Source organism: Phacochoerus africanus, chromosome 14 (genome assembly GCF_016906955.1).
Source record: "Phacochoerus africanus isolate WHEZ1 chromosome 14, ROS_Pafr_v1, whole genome shotgun sequence".
In the NCBI taxonomy this organism is placed as follows: domain Eukaryota; kingdom Metazoa; phylum Chordata; class Mammalia; order Artiodactyla; family Suidae; genus Phacochoerus; species Phacochoerus africanus.
Window position 1 is genome coordinate 38,813,548 of NC_062557.1, and position 25,557 is coordinate 38,839,104.

Genomic DNA, 25,557 nt, shown 5'->3' on the forward strand with positions numbered 1-25,557 from the left:
TTTTTCCTGCCATACCTGACTTAAAAAAAAAAAATTATATGGGCGTTCCCATTGTGACTCAGTGGTTAACGAACCCGACTAGGAACCAAGAGGTTGCGGGTTCGATCCCTGGCCTTGTTCAGTGGGTCAAGGATCCGGCATTGCCGTGAGCTGTAGTGTAGGTCGCAGATGCAGCTCAGATCCCTCGTTGCTGGGGCTCTGGCGTAGGCTGGCAGCAACAGCTCCGATTTGACCCCTAGCCTGGGAACCTCCACATGCCGTGGGAGCGGCCCAAGAAAAGGCAAAAAGACAAAAAATGAATAAATAAATAAATAAAAATAAAAAAATTATACTCATCTCTTGGATAAATTTTGCCCTATATAACTATTTATTCTAAAGTGGCCTATTCAGGATACCAATCAAAGCTGGCTAATATTAATAAGGTTAGAAAATGCTAAGGCTTTTTGCTTCGCTTCTTTGAACAGAAACAAGTGCCTAAGAAATGTGGTAAATTATAGTTCATGGATTTCCTCCATTAAAAGCTGAGAGAGGTTGCCTGGTTCTTTTTCTTTCCCCCTAAAATATCCCTAGGGAACCAATCATAATGTTAGCTTCCTCACAAAATAACATCAGCCCTCACCACTGCTCTCTAAAACTCTATTATTTCTTTAAAAAAAATATTTATGGCCACACTCGTGGCATATGGAAGTTCCTGAGCCAGTGATCGAATCTGAGCCGCAGCTGGGGCAATGCTGGATCCTTAACCAGCTAACAGGTTAGTTCCCTAACACCTGGGAACTCCTCATATTCTTTATTAAGCATTCAGCTTCTCCAGCCTCAGAAAGGTTCCAATATAATATTTACCACACATTTTTCAAGGTAAGAATGACTTGCTCTCCAGTTTAAGAATGCAAAATTACTACAACCAGAATTTAAAGAGAAAAGAAAATCTGAAGTCAATCCTTCTAACATGTATCACAATTCAGGCCATATTTACAAAAAATGTGTTTCAATGATGCTGGGCCAAAAATGGACCAATGATATTAAAATACTACAAACTAAGGGGAATGATCCACTTAACTTTCTATACCCAAGGTCCTCCCCATCTGAAAAAAACCAAAAAAACAAACAAAACCCCTAAAGAACCCCAACCCAAATCCCAAACAACAAAATCCCCCAAAACCTTGCCTGGAATACCAAATTCTTTTAAATTCACATTTCCCCAGAACTTGATGCTGTTATTTATCATATACTTGATTAAAATTAATGCCACTCAAGAACATTTTAGAAACTGTCCTCACATTTAGGACAGAAATAATTATTACATATTTGTCTTCTCCAGCCAAAAATAGACTTATATCAAGTATCCATGAAAAACCCCAGTGAAAGAGTGGGAATCAGAAAACAAAAGAGAAAGAATACAGCTTTAAATCTAAAATGAAAGATGTATAGAGAAAATAACAATGCGGTTGCACACAGGTGGTTTATTGAACAGCTACTGCTCTTTTTTCCGGGCAGGAGGTGATGACTTGAAAGACTTCACAACGTAATGTTCCTAAGTCCAAAATTCAAACACTGCATATCAAAACCCTCACACTTTGTTTTCCAAAAATAATTTAGGATGAAGATAAATAGCTAAATTTATCTCCAAATATGTATGAGAACCTCGGGTTGGTTAGCAAAACAAAGTCAGAGTAGGTCATTACAGAAGTGGGATGGAAACTTCCCAGAATCAAGTTTTTCCTTAAATGATGAACCTGTCAAGTTGCAAACATTCTGGATACAGAACCATGGGCAATTAGCTGAATGTGACAGAGAGCAAATGTGTTTAAGGGCTAAGTCTGGAAGCTTTGTTCTGCTAACTGCGTACATGCTGTTTAACAGTGACTGGCTTTTTAATAAGGAGACAAGTGCTAAGAGCTCTACAAGAGCTCTATTTACGAATTCAAAGGTCTTTAGATTTTCCTACATTTTCCCGTGTGTTAGGGAAATAAAAAGGACAAGACGCTCTTGAAGAAAAGACAAATAGTACATATACACACACAACACTCAAACGTAACATCTTGGAAACACTTGTTATGCTCTGTAACAGATTTTTTTCAGAGCCCCTGGTAAAGCTCTGGGAAAGGGAAATCTCTGGTTGCTTCAGACCCAGCCAGGGCAAGAAGAGAGGCGCTGGGTTCCTTCTTTACCCAGCCCGCCAGGTGCCAGCCTCACCTCCTTCTTCCCTCCCCACTCGGCCTCAGCGGCCAGTGCCCTCAAGCCCGGAGCCCCGGAGGCAGGCGCCCGGGCTCTATCAGCCTCTTCGGCCTAGGTCCCCGGAGGACGACCTGCATCCTAGTTTCAAGCAAAAGGGGTCGGCGCGGGCGAAAACTGCCATAACCGCCGACCACCCGTCGCAGGTGCAGGGCCAGCCCTGCGTTTCCGGAGCGCGGCGAAGCCCGGAGGGGCGCGTCCAGGCCTCGTTCTTCACACCCACCTGCCTCCGCCGGCGGCCCCCGCGCCAGCTCCCGCGGCCCCGCTGCCGCCAGCTCCCGTTCCCGGCCGCAGCGCCATCTTGCTCCCGGCCGGCCGCCGCTGCCGCCACCTTCTCAGCAGCTGTCAGCTCCAGACAGCCACTTCCGGGGCAAACGCCGGGCCCCACCTCGCCGCGGCCTGGGCGATGGGGTGGGGCCACGCGCCCACGTGACCTCTCAGCGCTGGGGGAGGAGCCGCGCGCTCTCGTCACGTGACTCCGCCCCGCTGGGGGTCCTCCAGGTGCAATTCTAGTTCTGGGGCTGGATCCAGGGGAGCTGATTCATTTTCTGGCAAGGCTCTGGGGAAGATCCAGCTGGAGGCAGGGCGGCAAGGCGTCGTCTTTTCCCGGTTTGAAAAACTATCATCTTGATTAGCGGAAAGAGTAGATTGAATCCTATTTTTTAAACTGGATGGTGGGTACACGGGTGTTCTTTTATTGTTCGTTACTCTTTACACAAAGAATAGATGAGTCCCTTTGATAGCTTCACAGCGCCGATTAATGATGAGCTCTACTTTTTCCTTTCAATTTGGCAGCTTCCTTCAGGTACCCGCCCTAAAAGCTGAAGGTATTCAGCCACCTGGTAGTCCCTGTTTTTCCCATACCTACAATCAGGGACAAAACAGTAGTGTTTGGGAAGATTCATTGCTCTGAACCTATCTGGGCGTACTTTGTGATGTATTTTTCTAGTCAGACTACTCTTAAGTAAGTATAAAAGTTGAATGTAAAGTTTTTCGAGCCTTCAAGTAGTTTGCTGACTAGCAAGATTATAATTGGCTCAGGGCTTTTGCAGGGAAACAATTTGTAATAATTGTTATCCTTTATTGGTACAAAACACTGGTCAGTAACTTTATTGTATTTTTTCAAACCCTCAGTGTCTCTAAGCAGTATTGGCATTTTACAGATTAAAAAAAAAAAAAAAACAAGGTAAAAAGTTGTAATTTTCCTAGATCACACAGCTGCAAAGCAAGAGGACCAGGATTCAAATCTAGGTGTTCGACTTCAAAGTCCTTGCTCATTTCAACTACATCCAGCAATTTTTTCCCCCTATAATTGTCCACTAATTTCATTCATCCCCTTCTTTAGATGGAATTGTGTAGCAGATGTTCCAATTGATATAGACTGATATATATATATAACTAAATTCAGTATTAATCCATTGACAGACCAAATTGATACAGATTTAGCCACTTTTTTTTTGGCTGCACCTGCAGCATGTGAAAGTTTGGACACCAGGTATTAAACCTGCCCTAATTTCCTACCAAGAGCTACAGCAGTGACAATGCTGGATCCTTAACCCACTGAGGCACCAGGGAACTCGATTATTAGTGACTTTTAATTAAGAATGGGTGGTTACACAGGTGAAAATACTGAAAAAAGAAGAAATGATAAAGTCACACGATGGGAGTGTAGCAAGGATCATAGACTCAATTTCTGTTTTTGCCTGGAATACTTTGTTCTCTTTTGCCTATTGACTGTTAAATCTGCAAGACTCAGGATATCAGCCTTCTGTGACTTTTCCAGTTCAGGTTAGATGCCGCCCTGTCACGCTTTTATTTGTTTCCTTGCTTTATCCTCACCACTACACTGTTAGGGCAGAGGCTGTGTTATCGAGCCCTGAATTCCTAACCAAATATGTGTTTAAGGAATATTTCTTGTGAAGTTAGGACATGTCAGGCACAGTGCTAGAAGTACTCTGATCCTGAAATACTATTGGTATTACCCTCAATTTCACAAATGAAAAAACGGAACCTCTTATAGAACTTACTAACAACTGGCAAATGGGGAGCACCAGTACAACTACCTCCAAGAATATATTTTGAGTCAAGGATCTTGTTCGCTAGAATAAACAAAAAAATCACAGGCTTGTGTGTATTTCTTGCACTTTGTAGCAGTGAGCCTCCATTTACATAAATTCTGAAGATGAACAACTTTTGTCCTACCTAAAATGTTAATTAAGTTGGAGTCTACCTATCCTGACTCTAGAATAAAAGACTGAGAATAAAGGAAATAAATTTAATTCACATCCTGCTTAGAAAAGGCCATTTATAGTACTGTATTACAGTATTGATCATAATAATGAACATTCATGGCAGGTGTCATTCCGAGTACCTTACATATATGAAACTAATTTTTTATTCCACTGTACGAAACTAGCAACTGCGAAAAGTCTGCTAGTAGTGAACAGTCTCCATCAGTGTATAATCATAATCCTTTACCTTTGGCAGAGACCTTGTACTAACTGCATAAAGGGTCAAAAAGCCTTAGGAAAGATAATCTAAGAGAATGAAGCCAGAGGTATATCAAGTAACAAGAACATTCTTTCCTATCAGGATAAAATGTTTATCAGTTTTCGAGCAAAGTCATCTCAAACGGAAGGAGACAGACAGGAAAGAAAATGATTAAATGATGGAAAATGAAGAAAGAAAGGAAGAGGCTGACCATCATCTTGTAGCTGCAGCATTATGACAGGCAAGGTCTGAGCTTGGTATAAATTATGTACTGATGGGGTATAAAGATATTTAACAGACCAAGAATTTAAAATCCTAGGGAACTTGAATAACAAGCCACATAAAAGGCATTTCTTTGATGTGGCTCCTACCACAAAAAGCCATCAACAAATTAAAGACAGCAGTATGTTTATTCATGATGGGTAGGCTGTGCTGCTTCTTGTCCATCCAAAAAGGAAAAAAAAAAGGATGGGAAGGGATGTTCATTCAAATCTTGGAAGCTTTAGTTTGCAACGTGGTTCCAGATGCCTCTCCACAGCATACACCACACCTTTCTTCACACTTGAAGGAAAAATCCACGAGTTCACCACATTTGGGTGTTGGTATTTTTAGCATAAGCTTTTGTTCTTCTATAAGAAGTATCTCTCTGGATTCAAACTGCACCAATGTCAATGAATGTTGCTTCCACAATCATTTAAAAATCACCTATAAATTGAAACTTGACATGATGCACTGATAGTTTAGGATCATTTTCCACTCGTCTTACATTCTTGTGGTTGATTTCAAATGTCTGGTACAGGTGATTATAAGATGATGTATTCCATGAAAACAACATTCATGCTGGAATCATAAAATTACCTTTGTGATAGTCTTTTTAAAAGTCTGTTTTTAACTTTTGTCGTCAGGAGCTACTTTCTTGTTGCTGTTCTGACCAGTGACCTTTTTCCTGTGACAATGGAAGGAAAAGTTGAATTAGAAATTTTAAATATATGTATTTTCCAAAACTCTACCAGTTTGACAAACATTTACTGAAACCTCCTGTAATATCAGTTCTATGAGGCACTAGGAACACAAAAATGAGTTAAGACATGCTCTTCAGAAAACCACATCCACCTTTGTGAGACACAAACACCACAATAAACTATAGTACAACAGGCAATAGAAGACAAGTTCTGATCCCTACCTAAGAAGAAGAGTTCACATTGATTAAGTGTTAGGTACTGTTATAACTGCTTTAGTTGTATTGACTCTGATAATCTCCCTAACTTATGAAGGAAATTCTATTATTATCCTCATTTTACAGACAAGGAAAATGAGGTAGAGTGGTTGAGTAACTTGCTGATTATCACGCACTGGTAATCAATATTAGACATGAGGTCCAACAGTCTGATTTTAGAGTTTGGTGAATGCCATCAACTCAATGTTAACACAGGAAAAGGAAAAAAGTTTTGAGAAAATAATCAATACTTGCATACTACAGTCTAGTAATGCAAAGTTCTTAGATACATAAGAACTCATTTCATCCTCAACCAACCCTGAGTGGAAGAGTTATTATTTATATCATTATTTATATAACTATATGTATAAGGGGTAAAGGGATTAGAGAGGTGAAGTGACTTGACCAAAATCACACAGGAAAAGGTGGTATTAGAGCCAGTCCTTCTGGCTCCAAGTCCAATCTCCCTGCTTGCTACTATAACCAGATTGAGTATGCAGTGCCTGAGGTGAGGTCCACTAGGCAACAGGGTTCAGTCCTGAAGATATGGACTTAAGAGTTACCAGCACAGAGCTGAGGCCACAGGTGTGAGCAGAAATGATAAAAGCAAATCTAATGTGGAAAGCTAAGCTAGAGTCAGATCGGATCTGAGCATAAAAGCTACAAACTTACAAAAATCAACAATTAAAGTGTAATCATTTAAAATACCATTTAAAATATCTTACTGCCATTCAGCACAGCCATGATCTTATGCTCTAGCAAATTTTCAACCTTTGTAAATAAAAACATTCATCAGCTGCTGCTCAGGGCCTGAAAGGATTGCATTGATTGCTTTCTTTTTTTTTTTTTGTCTTTTTGCCATTTCTTGGGCCGCTCCCGTGGCATATGGAGGTTCCCAGGCTAGGGGTCGAATTGGAGCCATAGCCACCGGCCTATGCCACAGTCACAGCAATGTGGGATCTGAGCTGCGTCCGAAACCTACACCACATCTCACGGCAACGCCGGATCCTTAACCCACTGAGCAAGGCCAGAGATCAAACCCGCAACCTCATGGTTCCTAGTAAGATTCGTTAACCACTGAGCCACAATAGGAACTCCTGCATTTCTTTGTCTCCCTACCTCCTTCTCTCCCTCTCTCTCTTCCTGTCTTTCTTAATGGCCACACCCACAGCATACAGAAGTTACCAGGCTAGGGACTGAATCTGAGGCACAGGTGCCACCTATGCCATAGCTGCAGCAAAGCTGGATGCCTTTAACCTGTTGTATCTGGCCAGGGATTGATTCTGTGCCTCCACGGTGCCCTGAGCGACTGCAGTCAGATTCTTAACTCACTGCACCATAGCGGGAACCCAAGGTTTGTATTTTTTTTATCTGAGCTTTAAGATCACCCAAAGAATGATGCATATGGAATAATTCTGAAGCAGCCCAGAACAAGAAAAAGTCTACTCAGGCAGATAAGGTGACCAAGCAGGGGAACCTTCTCTACCAATCCACTGGTCTAAGTATCACCCGAGAACTGCTGCCACAAAGAATTAAAATAAAAAACATACTAAGAATGCACAAAACTAAGTACAAATGAAATTAAAATAATCTTTCAAATGATGTGTTTTTAAAAGTTTGTAACATTTAGGCTTCCCAGCAGAACTCTGCAACTCTCCGTACACCATGTACTTGGCTGAACATGATTCCCCGCAGTCAACACAAAACGGGGGGCCCATGGAGTTCCCGTCGTGGCGCAGTGGTTAACGAATCCAACTAGGAACCATGAGGTTGCGGGTTCGGTCCGGGTTAACGATCCGGCGTTGCCGTGAGCTGTGGTGTAGGTTGCAGAAGCGGCTCGGATCCTGCATTGCTGCGGCTCTGGCGTAGGCCAGTGGCTACAGCTCTGATTCGACCCCTAGCCTGGGAACTTCCATGTGCCACGGGAGCGGCCCAAGAAATAGCAAAAAGACAAAAAAAAAAAAAAGAAAGAAAACGGAGGGCTGACTCTTTCGCTTTGAGGGAAAGTGCGTGCGTTTTCTTGCCCTGGTTCACCCTGTTCCTTCTCCATGCTCTTATTTTACCTACCGGTGAAAATACTTCTGCCTCCTTGAAACTTGCTGTAACCACACAAATCCATAATGATTTTCCCCTTCTCTAAACTTCTACTTAAAAACTATTCTCTCATTTTTTTCTGTATGCTAATCTCTGTTCCCTAAGTACCGGAAAGGAGTCTCGTTTTACATCCACGGATATACCTTGCAACATATTACATAGGTAGTGAGGCTGAGGATGGACAGCAAGCCCTTAGTAAATGCCTGTTTTATATATGCTACACATTAACTGGTACTGACAGAACCTGCCCCAAACATGGAGCTCAAGGAGGACTCCATCGACGGGAGTCAGCAGTCCTAACTGTGGCCTCAGTGGTACGCCCAGACGCAGGCTGGGTGGAGATGGTGGACAGTGTAGTTCTAACTCACAGTAAATTGAAATCATATTTTCAGAGATGGGAAAAAAACAGATCATTAATATACAGATAAAGAAAAATTTCAAGATTATCCAAGTTTCCAAATGACAGGCAACCTAAGATACATTACTTTTACCACATTCTATAAAAATAAATCTATCACTGTAGGACTCTAGACCGATTATGTCTACTTCTAAAAATCTATCCTAAGGAAGAATAATGCCTACACTATAGGTAGATGACAGCATCCAACACTAACTTTTACCATATACTTACCGTTTTTCCTTAGCTTTTTCTAAGAAATATTTTGGAGTTGTACAAATGCTCTCCCTTTCCAAAGGCTTCTTAATCATCCTTTTCTTCTGTTTACTAAAAGTTACAAAGTAAGAGAAGAAAGAACTGAATTAAGTGCAATTTAAAAGAGCTAAAGCTAAAATTAATTTTGGTTCTTGGTCACAAAATTCCTTTATTTCATCCACCGAATGGTTTACAATGGCAATACTGTATCCACTTTGATGTACTAGGTTACCCAATAGCATCTAGACCCAAAGGGATGAAAAATTTAATCAGTCTTTTTTTTTGTTGTCTTTTGCCTTTTCTAGGGCTGCTCCTGCGGCATATGGAGGTTCCCAGGCTAGGGGTGGAATTGGAGCTATAGCCTCCAGCCTACGCCACAGCCACAGCAATGTGGGATCCAAGCTGCATCTGTGACCTGCTCATGGCAACGCCAGATCCTTAACCCACTGAGCAAGGCCAGGGATGGAACCCGCAACCTCATGGTTCCTAGTCGGATTCGTTAACCACTGCGCCACGACGGGAACTCCTTAATCAGTTTTTAAGAGGCACTGATTATGATTAAAATGTATCCTGTGTAGTTCCTGTTGTGGAGCAGCGGAAATGAATCTGACTAGGAACCATGAGGTTGAGAGTTCAATCCCTGGTCTTGCTCAGTGGGTTAAGGATCCAGCGTTGCCGTTAGCTGTGGTGTAGGCTGGAGATGTGGCTCAGATCTGGTGTTGCTGTGGCTGTGGCATAGACCAGCAGCTGTAGCTCCAACTGGACCCCTAGCCTGGGAACCTCCATATGCCATGGGTGTGGCCCTAGGAAAAAAAAAAGGCAAAAATAAATAGATAAAAAATAAAATAAAATATATCCTGTGCCAACAAGCACTGGAGTTTGAATTTGGCCAACTGCCTTTTTTTTTTTTTACATGTTTTATGGACTAAAACAAAATCTAAGCATGTTTTACTCACATTTGAATAGTATTTAAAAAATATGAATAGTTAAAATTTCGAAGACGAAAAACTAGCAGGGAAAGAACATACAGTGTTCACAAATATTTAAAAAGAAAATTTTATCTTAAAATGTTCTAAAAATAGTAGTTTTATTAGAACTATAATGTATGAGTATGAAAGCAAGAATGTGTATGAAAAGAGAGAGACAGAGAGAAGCTCCTATATAAATTCAAGAATGTACCTGAGTAGTTTCTGGAAACCTTTTATGTATTCTGGTACAGGGCATCCAGCCTGCTGGATAACATTGGCAACACTGAAAAAGGTACCCATAAACATAAAATTTGTATTTTGTCAAACTGATATTTATGTACTTAAATACAAGAGGAACTGAAACTATACATATAAGAAAGTAATCCAGTAAAGTGTTCTGATAAATTATTATCCATTATGACCAGAGGCAATCATGCTGGGTTACTCAGAGAACTGTCCGCTGGAATGAAATCAATGTATTGATGAATCATTTTAGATGGCAGCACTTCTACTCAATATTTATCAAGCCCTGGAAAGCTACTAAGTTGAGCCTTGGATAAGACACTGACTGAAGTCAGAGTCACACTTAAATTTATTAAATGATAGTGCTTATTACGGGCTTGGCATCAAGCTCCTCACGTACGGTAACTTCATCAGTCCTTACAACCCCCTTGCAGTGAATACCATCACTCTTCCCATTTCCCAGATGGAGAACTGGGGTGCAGAGTTACACCGATGTGGGGGTCATCAGTTGCACATGCTTGGAGCTGCTGAGGAGAAAAGAGGTGGATCTAGGCTACAGGAATACACTCCCCTACACATCACATGTGGGAGGCTCACAGGGCCGAGGCTCAGAAGGCACAAATCAAAATCTTTGCCAAAACTGATAAACAAAGTACAAACCACCTTCATCCATAACTCAATTTCATTTGTTAGAAATGTGGAATGCTGTCAGTTATCATCAGCCTAAAATTTCTATAAGCTAAAATGTAGGAAACTCAGTTTCTATATTAAAATCTATGGTAATGGACTAAATTCAGATTCTAAAAGTGTATCTATCATAAGTTATCCAGACCTCAAGGGGCTACAGCTGAATAATATTGGAGTGTGTTACAAAAAGTTTTTCCTACATGACAGGTGATCCTAGGATTAAACATAAAACTCCATATGCCCCTTAAGAGTAAAGAGAAGAATGCACCAGGGTAAGCGATCACTTTGCCTGGGCTAAAAAGACTGGGGGCGGGGGTTTGGGGGGGGGGGGTTAAGAACTCAACATAGTGTCCATGAGGATGCAAGTTCAATCCCTGGCCTCAATCAGTGGGTTAAGGACCCAGTGTTGCCACAAACTGAGGTGTAGGTTACAGACATGGCTCAGATCTTGCATTGCTGTGGTTGTACACAGGCCCCAGCTGTAGCTGATTTGACCCCTAGCCCAGGAACTGCCATATGCCACAGGGGTGGCCATTTGAAAAAAAAAAAAAAGAGAGAGAGAGAGAGAGACCAGGGTGGGGGTGGGTAACTTTAAACTATTCTAAAAATCTTGTTACTGTTCTAAAAATTAGTAACTTTAATCTAAAAATCTCCATACTACATTGTGAGTAATTACAACTGATGGCTGTTGGGAGAATCCTGTGAGTCTGAAACTTAATGAATAACCCACTGTAAATATTTCCAAACACTAACAATGGAAGTGCAAAAATAAGGCTTTTTGGCCATTTTTCTTTTTCTCATGGCTAAAATGACCAATACCATAACAGAATTTGGGACACAGTCATTTTGTAATTATCCACTGATTATGTATGAGAATAACAAATCATTTTTGCCATAGCAAGTTATGTCTCCTAATTTACCTTCTTAATAATGGCTTATCATCTTCAGTGAAAAATGTAACAGCTTTTCCTTTATGCCCCGCCCTTCCAGTTCGACCTAAGAGAAATCAGACTATTAAAAAAAAAAAAAAACCCACTTTTGGGGGAAATGGGACCTTAGAGAGTCACATATAAAAATCGCCAGATTTTCAGAGCACTAAAAAGATGAGCTTGTTGGAGGGACCAGGGACCAGCAGAGGTGCTAAGATAGATGAGTAGGGGTGGGGCACACAACTCACCTATCCGGTGGATATATTCCACTGAGCTGGTTGGAAAGTCATAGTTGATCACCAAGTTCACACCTTTAAAATCGATCCCTCTGGCTAGCAAGGCTGTGCAAATAAGAACCCAGATTTTTCCTGCTCTGAAGCTGTGTACTGTGTTATCTCTCTGGTTAACAGAACATACATGAAAATGTTTTAGTACCACTCTAGGAAGGGAAAACAAATACTTCAAAAATTTATTGCCACTTAAAAAAATTTACTTGTTCTTTATCACTTTGAAAGCATGCATTTGACTTTACCTGTTGCTGTGTTCTGTCTGCATGAATAACATCCACATTAATGCCTTCATATATGAGCTCATGAAAAAGTTCTTTAGCCCTTTCAATGGACTGAACAAAAACAAGGACAGGTGGATTGAAACCCTAAAAGAAAGCACACATAACCCATAATCAGGAATATAATTGCAGTATTTCATATGATTTTAGTTCATGAAGGAACCCAACTCAATTTAAAAACCACCATATTTCTCAGACTAGTGGGTCTAAATCTGCCTCCGTCTTCCTCACCATCCATTCTCTACAGTGGATTCTTTCTATTCAACTTGAACTCTTCTAATAATTTTGTTGAATTAATCCTCCTTTGGAATCCACTGGTGGCATAGTGAGTTAAGGATCTGACATTGTCACTGCTGTGGCCAAAAGACCAAAAAAACAAATAAAAAACCCCACTCCAGTGTCCTACTCATTACATAATGCCCCAGTTCTATAAGAAACCAGCAGGGATGGGGGGAGCTTCAGGAGGCAGATATATACAGGCTACTTCATTTTACTGCACTTTGCAGAAACTGGGTTTTCTACAAATTGAAGGTTTGTGGCAACTCTATGTTCAAGCAAGACTATCAGCACCATTTTTTCTACAATAGCATTTGCTCATTTCTTATCTCTGCTTCACATTGTGGTAATTCTTGCAAATTTCTAACTTCATTATTATTATTATTATATCTGCTATGGTGATCTGTCATCAGCAGTCTTTGATGCTACTACTATACTCACTGAAGGCTCAGATGATGGTTAGCGTTTTTAGCCATAAAATATTTTTAAATTAAGGTTTATACATTGTTTTTTAGAAATAATGCTATTGCACACTTAATAAACTACAGTATAGTGTAAACATAACTTGTCTATGCACTGGGAAACCAGCAAACTCCTGCGACTCACCTGACTGGGATACTGGCTTTACTGTGGTGGTCTGGAATCGAACCTGCAATTTATCCAAGGTCTGCCTGAATGCAGATGTGGAAAAAGGAGGCTTTCAGGGCATTGGGTAGCCTAGCCTTCCCCCAGCTGGGAACAGAAAACAGACTATATTCTCAGAGGTGATGTCTTCCCCTTGGGACAAGAGTTGCCCCAATGTGCTTTTTACTGATTTACCACCAGATTACTGAATATGAAGCAGGAATAACAATCAGCCTCCCATGAGAAACACAAGGCTTGGTGAGCTTTATCAAATATACCTTTTTAACAAGTTCTCTCATGGCCAGAAGTTTTCCAGTCTCAGATCCAACAAAGAGCAGCTCTTGTTCTACAGTCTCTACTGCAGAATTCCTGAGAAGAAAACATACCCTGCAGTTTGAAAGGGCCAACTTTTGTCTTTCTCTCGAATTCTAAATAAATGAAAAAACTTAACACACAACTCCAACAGAATGATTTTCCATTGTCAACATAAGTACCTAATTATTTACATTATATCTTAAAGACAAAGTTGTTATTTTTAAATGTTTTGTTCTTTTTTTTTTTAAGAATTATAGTTGACTGGAGTTTCCATCATGGCTCAGTGGTTAACGAATCTGACTAGGAACCATGAGGCTGCAGGTTTGATCCCTGGCCTCCCTCAGTGGGTTAAGGATCCAGCATTGCCGTGAGCTGTGGTGTAGGTCGAAGATGCAGCTTGGATCCTGCGTTGCTGTGGCTGTGGTGTAGGCTGGCAGGTACAGCTCTGATTCGACCCCCTAGCCTGGGAACCTACATATACTGCGGGTACAGCCCTGGAAAACACAAAAAAAGACAAAAAAAAATTATAGTTCATTTACAAGGCTGTGTTAGTTTCTAGAGTACAGGAGAGTGATTTAGTCATATATATATATATATATATATATATATATATATATGCACACACACACATAAAATATACGTAATATGTATACTTTTCCAGATTCTTTGCTATTACGGTTTATTATAAGATATTGAATAGAGTTCCCTGTGCTTTATAGTAGAAACATTGTTTATTTTATATATAGTAATTTTTAAAAAATGATTTTAATTTTTTCCATAATAGCTGGTTTTCTACTGTACAGCAAGGTGACCCAGTCACACATACATATATTCTTTTTCTTACATTATTCTCCATCATGCTCCATCACAAGTGACTAGATAGAGTTCCCAGTGCCATACAGCAGGATATTTTACATACAGTAATTTCTTCTTCTTTTTTTTTTGTCTTTTTGCTATTTCTTGGGCCACTCCCACGGCATATGGAGATTCCCAGGCTAGGGGTCAAATTGGAGCCATAGCCACCAGCCTACACCAGAGCCACAGCAACGCGGGATCCGAGCCGCGTCCGCAACCTGCACCACAGCTCATGGCAACGCCGGATCGTCAACCCACTGAGCAAGGGCAGGGACCGAACCTGCAACCTCATGGTTCCTAGTCAGATTCGTTAACCACAGCGCCACGACAGGAACTCCAACATATAGTAATTTCTAACTGTTAATCACAAACTCCTATTTTACCCCTCTCCCCCCTTTCCCCTTTGGTAATCAAAAATTTATTCTCTATGTCTGTGAGTCCGTTTCTGCTTTGTAAATAAGTTCATTTGTACCATATTTTTAGATTCCACACATTAAGTGGTATTATGGTGCCTCTCTCTGTCTGATTTACTTCACTTAGTATGATAATCTCTAGGTCCATCCATGTTTACTCCAAATGGCATTATTTCCTTTTTTATGGCTGTGTAATATTCCATTGTGTATATGTGTGTGTGTGTGTGTGTGTATAAAACATATTATTTATCCATTCATCTGTCAGTGGACATTTAGTTTACTTCCATGTTGTGGCTATTGTAAATAGTCCTGCTATGAAGATTACGGTGCCTGTTATCTTTGCTAATTAAGAGTTTTGTCTGGATATATGTCCAGGAGTGGGATTACTGGGTCATATCATAACTCTGCTTTTAGTTATTTAAGGAACCTTCATACTATTTTCCATAGTGGCTGTACCAATTTACCTTCCCATCAACAGTGTAGGGAGGGTTCCCTTTATTCCACACCCTCTCTGGCATTTATTATTTATAGACTTTTCAGTGATGGCCATTCTGACTAGTGTGAGGTGATACCTCACTGTAGTTTTGATTGGCATTTCCCTGATGATTAGCAATGCTGAGCATCTTTTCATGTGCTATTGGCCAGCTGGATGACCTCCTTGAGAAATATTTTTTTAGGTCTTTAAATATGTTGTTCTGATTATAAAAACATTATTTCAAGAAGGTTAAAAAGATAAAGATATAGATGGTAAAATAAAATGCACACAATTCTACCATTTTAGAATAAACTTTGACACTTTGTTGTGTTTAATGATAAATTTTTATGTGTCTAATTACTTAAAAATCTTTCTAAAAGTAAAATTATCAGATAAAATTAAAATATTTTAAAGGTTGTTACACAGGGCTAAATTTTTTTCTGAATGATTAGCAAAGGTTTCTTTATAGACAGTTGGGGTAACGTATTCTAAAGTTTTACTAATACTCTTTAAGACTTGTAATACATTATACTATGCCATAAATATGTTTTCCATCTGTTATCTGTTTTAATAATTATATTTATGGTAAATTCATTCTATTATTTTCTTTTTCTTCCTTTTTTTTGGCTTTTTAGGGCTGCACCTGTGGCATATGGAAGTTTCCAGGCTAGGGTCGAATTGGATTTGTAGCCACTGGTCTACACCACAGCCACAGCAACGCCAGATCTAAGCTGCGTCTGCGAACTCCATCACAGCTCATATAACGCTGGATCCTAAACCCACTGAGTGAGGTCAGGGATCAAACCTGTGTCCTCATGGACACTAGTCAGATTCATTTCTATTGAGCCATGACGGGAACTCCAGATAGGAATATTAGTATGAGAGTATCTCCCTTTGGATTATTCTAAAAGAGAAAATCCTTAATCAATCTTAACTTTAAAGTATATGTTTCTTACAATAAAACTCTTTTTTTTTTTTGTATATGTACCACCTCTTCTTTTTTTTTAAAATTTTTATTTATTTATTTTTTTAATAAAACTCTTTTCATTATTAAGTTTATGCCACAAAACCTATCTCTTTTGGTCTAAAATAATGACTTGTATTAAAAAAAACCAGTGGGATAAGTGGAAGCACAATTACCTTGCTCCAATGGATACAGTAATGACATTGTCCAGGTTGAGTTTGCACCACTGCTCAACATCATAGGCAAAAGTTGCACTGAACATAGCTCTTTTGACCTTGTGGGATGTGCAGGCCAAGAAAATGGAAGCTAGTTGATCTCTGAACCCAGTTTTGCCATCTTCAAACAGTTTATCTGATTCATCTACTACCAGCCATTCAACACTAAGAAATAACAAACAAAAAACACCTTGTGGGTATTGAACTAAAAGATTCAAGATGCTTCACTAAATTGTGGGGACACATGATAAAGGCAAACCAAAACAATGCTTCTTCAGTCCACATATCATACCAGAAAAAGGTATAAAAAACAAAAGCAAGAAAAAAGTAAAAACAAGATGAACATAAATTAATGCACTTATTCCATTAGCGCCAAAGATATGAGTGAGGTTCCATTGGCAATGACATAAAGAGTGACATAAATCTTATGAACTCCATAATCATTGCTGAAAGACGTGAACATTTCCAGGGAAAGTATATACTAACTTCTTATCAGAATCTGTTAATTTTCTTCCAGACCATAGTTACTTTTCTATAAGTTTCATGGAGACCATTTTTCTCAGGACCAACACTGACTGAAATCTGGCAGATAGCAAGCTCCTAAGAGCAATAATGCAAGTAATTGAGAACAAAATATCATCAACCGAATGAAAAACACACATAAAGGACATAATTAAAATATGTGTTGTACCTTGTTAAGTCTATTCCTGGAGGATCTTGCTTTAATAAATAGATCAGTCGATTTGGAGTAGTCACAAGGATATCTATAGGAAAAATAAACGGTACAAATTGCAAAAACAACATTCATTCCTCTTGAACTAGGGGATTAAACTTCCTGAACTTGAGTTAATACCCTGAAGTGGGGAGAAGAGGGAGTGGTTTTACACACTATGCCGACAACACAAAAGTTCTGCCTTATCACTAAGCCGATAGACTTACTTTTTAATTCATCATAGCATGAACTACTATATCCTCACTCTCCTTTTATTTGCTCTGCCTTCTCAGATTCTAAGAGGAATGAATACTATGATTCAACAGTTTGATTAAACCATCAAAGAAACACGGTCTCAGACATTTGTTTGTCTTTCAGGAAAATACTTTTCTTAAATGCAGTTTTCCTCAGAAGCTCAAGATCAAGACAAGTAAAACATTTTCTCTGGCTGATGTAAGAGTAGGATGTAAGCTATTTTTATCAGAAGAGAATTTCCAGGGCAGATTACAAATCAATAGAAGAAAGCAGGGATTCTCACCCTCAGCACTTCTGACATTTTGATCCAGACAACTCCTTGCTGTAGGGGCTACTGTGCCTTGCCGGATGCTCAAGAGTATCCCTGGCTTCTATCCCTATACTAGCATCACCTCTCCCCAGTTGTGACAACTTGGAATTTCTCCAGACATTACCAAATATCCCTGGGGTACAGGGTAAAATGGGGGTGAGGGGCAAAATCACCTGTGGCTGAGAACCACTGGTATATATTTATAACTACTGGGTAGGAGCGGGGAGGAAATCTCTTTTAGCATCTCTAAAAACCGAACTACACCCTAAGGGTTTTTAGGTGGCAATTAGGATACTGTAATTTCCAAATCCTTTATGTCTCAAGCATGAACCCCTTACCAAATTTCTTAGATGATTTAGGTCCAAATTTCTTGGCTGCAACTGCTGCTTTGTGGATCATGTGTATCCTGAATCCTGTTCCTTCTGATATTTTTACTAACTCTCGGTGAATCTAAGACAGAAAATGATAAAAACATTAGCTGTTATAATACTTGGATAAGATGTATAGTCTCTATTAACAAAACAAGTCTAGTATCAACCGAGGAATATCTGAAATTAAGCCTATAATAATCTGTAGATTAACCTGGAATTTCAGCATTTTGGAACTTCAATGCCTAATAAGATTCAGTAGTTTCTCAGGTTTAGAAAACTAATCCCAAGAGATAAAACCAAAACTCTTCCATTCTGTTACAGGTTGTTTTTGCATTTTGTTTTCTTTTTTAACAGCTGCACCTGTGGCATATGGAAGTTCCCAGGCTAGGAGGCTAGGGAGCTGCAGTTGAAGTCTATGTCACAGCCACAGCAACACTGGATCTGAGCCTCGTTTGTGCTCTAAGCTGCGGCCTGTGGCAACCCTGGATCCTTAACCCATTGAGTGAGGCCAGGGATTGAACTCGCATCCTCATGGACACTGTGTTGGGTTCTTAACCTGCTGAGCCACAACAGGAACTCTGAGTTGATTTAGAATATAGTACCGTCACAAAACTATTTCATACTTGGCATGTATTCTATATTAAGCACATTGGGAGGGTGCAGCAGATCACTGTGTAGTTTTAGTTTCTCAACAACTGAGACGAGTTTTTTTTTTTTTTTGGTGAGAATAAAATGTTTTAGTTATTAAAGCAGCCTTCCAATTTCAAGGATCCTAGAACATATACCAAAATAGAAATGTTAAGATCATCATATTTTAGAGAATTATGATTTAAAAGACTTGCCCATAGCAGTAAGATACAGAGAGGTGTGCTTTGTACAGGGTATCTGACCATGACAAAGACATGGGCCTTACTCTTTTGGACCTTTTTATTACCTTCAAATAAGAAAAATGACTGGTAAACACAAACACATCCTCTTCAGAAGCTGTAAGTCATACCTGGCTGGCAAGTTCTCGTGTTGGTGATATAATCAGGGCTCTGAAGCCTTTATTTGTGGGTTGTTTCAGCTGCATTAAAATTGGAATGCTAAAAGCCAAAGTCTTTCCAGATCCAGTAGGAGCAGAAGCCAGAAGTTCTCGACCCTAAAAAGACAGTATATTAAGCACAAGGAAGAGCACATCAACTTTTCAGAGCCTGGTCTGATAATGCCACCAGCCATAAAAGTAACAAAATTATATAACAATAAATCCAAACTCTCACATTCCTATCACTCTTGTAACTGCTCCCATATTTGTTTTTCTAATGCCCTCTCCACCCCTATCACCACCGCCCCAATGGAGCTTCTGAGCATTATCACTTAAGTTCATTTGAACTGGGTAAAGAAAGTGGATAACTAAAATCTAAAGATAACTCACAACCTCCATTATTTCAATTTTTCTTCTTTCTAAACTTTTTATCAAATTAAAATTACAAAACCAACTTTTGGTCCTGATACCTGCACTGCGCCATCGTTACAGAAGGTTTTAACAAATAACAGAATGGCTGAAGGTAAGAAATAAAGAGTGGCGATAACCCAAGTGACTGAGTTAACTTATAGGTGACAGTCTTCAAAAAGTCACTGTGATTTTTACAGCTTTAAGCTAAGGTCACTACAGAAACAACCTTAATGAAAATTCAAGGCAAATCTACTCTGACAGTCAACAACATCATTCAAGCATATTCTTATTTAAGTCCCTAAGGAAAATGAAAAGGATTAGTATGGATGAGAAGGGAACTCATATCCTTGGCCACTAGAACTGAAGGCCTCCTTGGTCATTGTGTGTGTGTGTGTGTGTGTGTGTGTGTGTGTGTCGGGGGGGGGGGGGGGGGGGGTGTCAGCTCTCATCTCTACAAAACGAAACCTCAGAAAAACTTCATTTCCAAAAGTCTAAGTTAATTCATACCTCTATCAACTGTGCATAAAGAAATAACGATATATTTATACAACAGAATACTACTCAGTAACAAACTACTGATATATGCAACATGGAGGAATCTCAAACACAGTACAAAGAGTGAAAGAAATCAAAAATAGAATAAGTAATGAATGATTTCATTTTCAAGACATTCTAGAAGAGGCAAAACTAATACATGGCAATAGAAACCACCACAGTGCTTTCCTCTGAGTGGAGGTTGGGTGAGGACTGAACAGAAAGGGTGTGAGAACTGTCTGTGGTGACAGATATGTTACAAAGCTTCACTGGGGTGATGGCTACATAGGGGATGCAGTGTTGAAACTCACTCAACTGTGCACTTAAAATCGATGCATTTTGGGGTACTTAAATATACCTCAATAAACAAAAGTACTGGGATAAAAACAAAGCTTATGCACAAGACTTCTGTATTTCTGAAATGGTTCCTAGATATTATAAACTAAATCATGGATGAATAAAGAGAACATAGTCCCTATTCTCAGAGGGCTAACACTCTTAGAAAAATGGCAAAGATAAATGTAATCTGTGCCAATACACAGCAGTGTAAAGTGTAAGACGATGCTGCAAGAAATAGAAAACACATGGAGAACTGCGCGGGGAGGGGAAAGAGTGCTGGTAAACAAAAGAGATCACACATCTAGTGGTAGTGATCAAGACAAGCTTGGGAGGCACAGGCAATAGAGGTGGACCTTAAAGCAAGGGAAGGATTTCAACGGGGGAGATAAGGTAGAAAAGATTTCAAAGAGAGGGAAGAGAACGAACACACACACACACACAGAACGTTAGAGGCATTCTAGACCTTCATACTCACATGCAGCATTACTGGAATAGCTTGCATTTGGATTGGCGTAGGTAATTGGAAGCCTGCATCTAGAATGTTCTGAAGCAGTCGAGAACTGATTTTATATTCCTGATCAAGTTGCTGAAATGTAGTAATTGGGTCAGGAAGATCAGTTCCTTGGACATGAATTTTATGTTTATTCCGGAAGAAGTTTATCTGAAAAGAGAAATAGATAAGGATAAGGTCAAATACATTGTCACATGCTGTAAAGCCACAGTTAACAGTTTCTGGGATAAGCTTGAACAACATATGAAACTTTCTGGTTAAATTCCAAGCCCTAAAAGATCCAGATACCAGGAATACTTCCTGCCCTTTCATAGTGGAAGAACTCCTAACAATGAAGCCCATCTATCTACACTCTCCTCACATTAACGTGTCAGTGCGGTGAATAATGCGTTATTCATATTAATGTGCTACTGTCATTCATAGTCATAATCCTGTATAAACTTCAACAAGGCAAGCACCGGATCAATTTTTCTTTATGTGAGGTTGATGCGGATTGTTTTCCCTTTCTCTAATCCAGACAACCAAATTCTGGATTGAGGATCACTGAAGTGGTGACATGGCAGGCGTGCAGCAGACATGACAATGGTCTACTTGTTGGTTGTTTTCTTTTTTTTGTCTTTTTAGGGCTGCACCCAAGGCTAGGGGTCTAATCACAGCTGTAGCTGCCGGCCTACGCCAGAGCCACAGCAATGGCAGATCCAGGCAGCGTCTGTGACCTACACCATAGCTCACGGCAACACTGGATCCTTAACCCACTGAGCACGGCCAGGGATCAAACCCGCAACTTTATGGTTTCTAGTCGGATTCATTTCCACTGCGCCACGAAGGGAACTCTTGACTTCTGAGAGTTTTAAACTTCAAAAATTTCAACCACAGCACAAGTATTTCTTTAAGTTTTCATTAAAGCAAATTTAAATTAATGTAATTAATCTTCTGTCTTAACAAAACCATACTCACCTTTATCAACAGGTGAATAACCCAAGGACAGTGAAAAAGTCACTGGACTAGAAAAGCAATTGAGGCTAAGACATTTTCCTTACCTTTTCTTTTCTGAGCTCCTCCAACTTTCCTGAAGTTAGTTTTTTTTCTCTTTTAACTTTTGTATCTTCAATCTTTGCTTCCACAGATGATATCCACTGTATAGTAGAAACTTCTTGAGAAGTAACTTCTAAAAAAATGTTTTTTAACAATTGAAAGATTTTAAATGCAACGTTCTTAGGTGGCACAAATAGGCCGTATGTTCACACTAAACAAAAGAAAAAGTAGTAGCAGATACAACTAGATAAAAGAAAGTAATAGGAGATACAAAAATGGGCAAAGGAGAGGCAAGTTCTGCGTTGGTAAAATCAGACCTCTGAAGCTCACTCTCTTCAATTATTTCAGCTATGTAATATATACCTGATCGTATACTTGAAAATAAGGGATTAATTGAAAAACTACTTAAACAATAAGCAATTTCGATGAGACAGCCAGCTTTTTTTTTTTTTTTTTCGGGCTGCACCCTTGGCATATGGAGGTTCCCAGGCTAGGGGTCCAATCAGAGCTACAGCTGCTGGCCTACACCACAGCCACAGCCCCGCCAGATCTGAGCTGCGGATGTGACCTACACCACAGCTCACATCAATGCTGGATCCTTAACCACTGAGTAAAGCCAGGGATTGAACCCAAAACCTCATGGTTCCTAGTCAAGATTTGTTTCCACTACACCACAATGGGAACATCTGAGAAAGCCAGCTTTTCTACATCCAAACCACAACCAGCTAGAAAATAAAATGATGCAAGAAAAGATTTCACTTATAACAGCAATGAACACAATACTTAAGGACTACTCAGTATTATAAAGAGAGCAATTCTCACTAAATCTACAAATAAATCTATAAATATCTACTTCAATAAAAACTAATGATAGGATTGTTTTGGTAACTGGAATAGCTAACTTTAAAGTTTACACGTGGGAGTTTCCGTTGTGACTCAGCAGTTACAGAAACTGACTAGTATCCATGAGGATGCGGGTTCGATCCATGGCCTTGATCAGTGGGTTAAGGATATGGCATTGCCGTAAGCTGTGGTGTAGGTTGCAGACATGGCTCGGATCCCGCATTGCTGTGGCTGTGGTTTAGGCTGGCAGCTACAGCTCCGATTTGACCCCTAGCCTGGGAACCTCCATATGCCACAGGTGCGGCCCTAAAAGACAAAAATAAAAAATAAAGTTTATGTAGTGAAACACTGTAAACCAACTATAATGGAAAAAATCAAAATAATTTAAACATTTAAAAAAAGACATTTATTCCATTGTCAAAAAAAAAAAAAGTTTACATGGGAAAATGAATATGTAAGAACACCTTACAAATTCTAAGAGTAATGAACAAAGACTACTTCTGGGATTTCTTTTTAATTTTTTTTATTGCACTGCGACACAACTAACACAATAAACTGCACATATCTGAAGTATACAATTTGAGGAGTTTTGACATATGTACACACCTGTTAAACCATTATCACATTCAAGGTTATCTCCATCACTTTCCATAATTTCCTTGTGATTCCTTATAATGCATCACTCCATCCCTAGGCAACAATCTGTTTTCTGTCATTGTACATTACTTAGCCCCCCCACCCCAAGCTTTATATAAATGGAATCATATACTATGTACTAAACTTAGACTGGTTTCTTTCACTCAGGATAGCCATTTTGAGATTCATCCATGTTGGAGCACCTGTTAGTTTTTGTTTTTTGTTTTGTCTTTTCAGGGCCGCACCTGTGGCACATGGAGGTTCCCAGGCTAGCGGTCTAATTGGCGCTGTAGCTGCCGGCCTACGGCAGAGCCACAGCAACAAGGGATCTGAGCCATGTCTATGGCCTACACCACAGCTCATGGCAAAGCCAGATCCTTAACCCACTGAGCGAGGCCAGGGATAGAACCCGCGACCTCATGGTTCCTAGTTGGATTCATTTCCGCTGTGCCACGATGGGAACTCCCATCTGTTGGTAATTTTAAACTTTTAATTTATAGATACTATTTCATTGTATGGATATACAATTTGTTTATCTTCCACCCACTGCAGGACATTTGGGTCATTTCCAAATTTCAGCGAGTACAAATAAAGCTGCTATGAACACTTGTGTACAAGTCTTTGTGAGGACATAAGTTTTCCTTCCCTTTACATGGTAAATGCATATTTAATTAAAAAAAAATCCTTTTCAATTTCCACCAAAAAAGGCTACTAGAATTTTAATTGGGTTTCCATTGATTCTGTAGATCTTTAGGGAGAAAATATCCAGTTGCCCAATCAATAAATATGGTATGCCACACTACTCTACTGGAATTTATAATATAAGGCAATATTAATTAAAACAAGCCAATATTGGGATATGAATAAAGAAATATAAATCACTGAAAAAGAATAGAGCCCACAGACCCAAATATATATGGGAAATAAGTTTATAATAAAAGTTGCATTTAAATCCAATGGGAGAAGATGGACAATCAGTATTTAGGACAATTAGCTAGCCATCCAGAAAAAAATTAAATAAGTTCCCCATTCATTCCTTATATCAAATAAAATCTCAAAGGCTTAAAGATCTTTCTTTCTTTCTTTCTACGGCTAGGTAAAAATTTTTTTTTCTTTTTTAATTTTATTGGAGTATAGTTCACTTACAATGTTGTATTAGTTTCAGGTATACAGCAAAGTGAATCAGTTATACCCATACATATATCCATTCTCTTTTCCCATATATTCTTTGTTCCCATTACAAACTACTGAGTAGATACCCCTGGGCCACACAGTAGGCTCTTGCCAGGGATTAAACCCACCTCCCAGCAGTGATGCTGAATCCTTAACCTGCTGTGCCACCAAGGAACTCCCTCAAAGATTTCAATATAACAAAATGTAACTATAAATATGAAAATGTGGCAGAATTTTTAAAAAATAAGCTTAATGCTTAGAGACAAAACCAAAAAACCCCATGAAAGGTGAATTTGACATATGTGAAATGTTTATGAAATGGCAAAAAAAAGATAAAGAAGATAACTGACATGTGACAAACTAGAAAGCATATCTGTAAACATAATATGTTAGAATACAGCTAATTTCCGTAATACATATAAAGCCTGATAAACCAAGAAAAAATAAATGAGGAGTTCCTGCTATAGTACAGTGGGTTAATGATTTGGCTTGTCTCTGTGGAGGTGCTGGTTCAACTGCCAGTTCAATCCCCAGCCTGGCACAGGGGGTTAAAAATTTGGCATTGCTGCAGCATAGGCTGTAGTTCTGGCCTAGGAACTTCCATATGCTGCAAGTGTGGCCAGGGAGGTGGAGGTGGGGGTAGAAAGAGAGTAACAATGAAACAGGAAACAGGTGCAAAATACATGAGGAGGCTAATTTATAGAAAAAGAAAGCTCTCCAAACATTGCTGGTAGGCATCACAAATTAGAGTAACTTTTCTCTTTTTGGCCACATCCATGGCATATGGAAGTTCCCAGGCCAGGGATCAAATCCCAGCTGCAGGTGTGACCTATGGCACAGATGCAACAACGCCAGATCCTTAACCCACTGCACTAGGCTGGGGATCAAACCTGAGCTGCCGCAGAGACAATGGCTGGATCCTTAACCAACTATGCAACAGTGGGAACTCCTGGAGTGACTTTTTTAAAAAGTAAAATTATGCCTCCATTTATGAGACAGTTGGCATTACCAGGCCCAAATCATTACTAATCCACAAGATTTTGAATTTTCCAATAAAAACTATATATGTCTATATACATTTGTTGCTAAATGTTTGTTTCTGGCTGCCCAATATCTGAATAAGATCTGCTGAATAAAATATGCCTAAGCTGCTGTTAGGTCTTTTTTTTTTTTTTGTCTTTTTA

The 25,557-nt window shown here is 39.5% G+C and overlaps 2 protein-coding genes across 11 annotated transcripts in view; both read right to left on the reverse strand.

Annotated features, from left to right (window-relative positions):
• Positions 1–2,621, reverse strand: part of SYNRG (synergin gamma) — a 92,188-nt gene extending 89,567 nt beyond the window's left edge. For 6 of the 8 annotated variants that reach the window (XM_047758653.1, XM_047758658.1, XM_047758659.1 and 3 more), the window contains exon 1: positions 2,459–2,620. In XM_047758653.1, coding sequence (XP_047614609.1) covers positions 2,459–2,535 — 77 coding nt within the window. In that variant the 5' untranslated portion in view covers positions 2,536–2,620. Of the gene's footprint in view, positions 1–2,458 lie in introns of all 8 variants that reach the window. The other 2 variants (XM_047758654.1, XM_047758656.1) reach the window with 2 other exon arrangements.
• Positions 2,622–5,116: 2,495 nt separating this feature from the next.
• The window catches only part of DDX52 (DExD-box helicase 52), a 37,890-nt gene continuing 17,449 nt past the window's right edge, over positions 5,117–25,557 (reverse strand). For 2 of the 3 annotated variants that reach the window (XM_047757901.1, XM_047757900.1), the window contains exons 4-16: positions 21,727–21,854; positions 20,651–20,836; positions 18,865–19,008; positions 17,835–17,946; positions 16,911–16,983; positions 16,181–16,384; positions 13,261–13,351; positions 12,047–12,169; positions 11,763–11,913; positions 11,506–11,581; positions 9,867–9,938; positions 8,667–8,759; positions 5,117–5,671 (exon numbers count right to left, since the gene is read on the reverse strand). In XM_047757901.1, coding sequence (XP_047613857.1) covers positions 5,614–5,671; positions 8,667–8,759; positions 9,867–9,938; positions 11,506–11,581; positions 11,763–11,913; positions 12,047–12,169; positions 13,261–13,351; positions 16,181–16,384; positions 16,911–16,983; positions 17,835–17,946; positions 18,865–19,008; positions 20,651–20,836; positions 21,727–21,854 — 1,511 coding nt within the window. In that variant the 3' untranslated portion in view covers positions 5,117–5,613. Of the gene's footprint in view, positions 5,672–8,666; positions 8,760–9,866; positions 9,939–11,505; positions 11,582–11,762; positions 11,914–12,046; positions 12,170–13,260; positions 13,352–16,180; positions 16,385–16,910; positions 16,984–17,834; positions 17,947–18,864; positions 19,009–20,650; positions 20,837–21,726; positions 21,855–25,557 lie in introns of those variants that run through there. The other variant, XM_047757902.1, reaches the window with a different exon arrangement.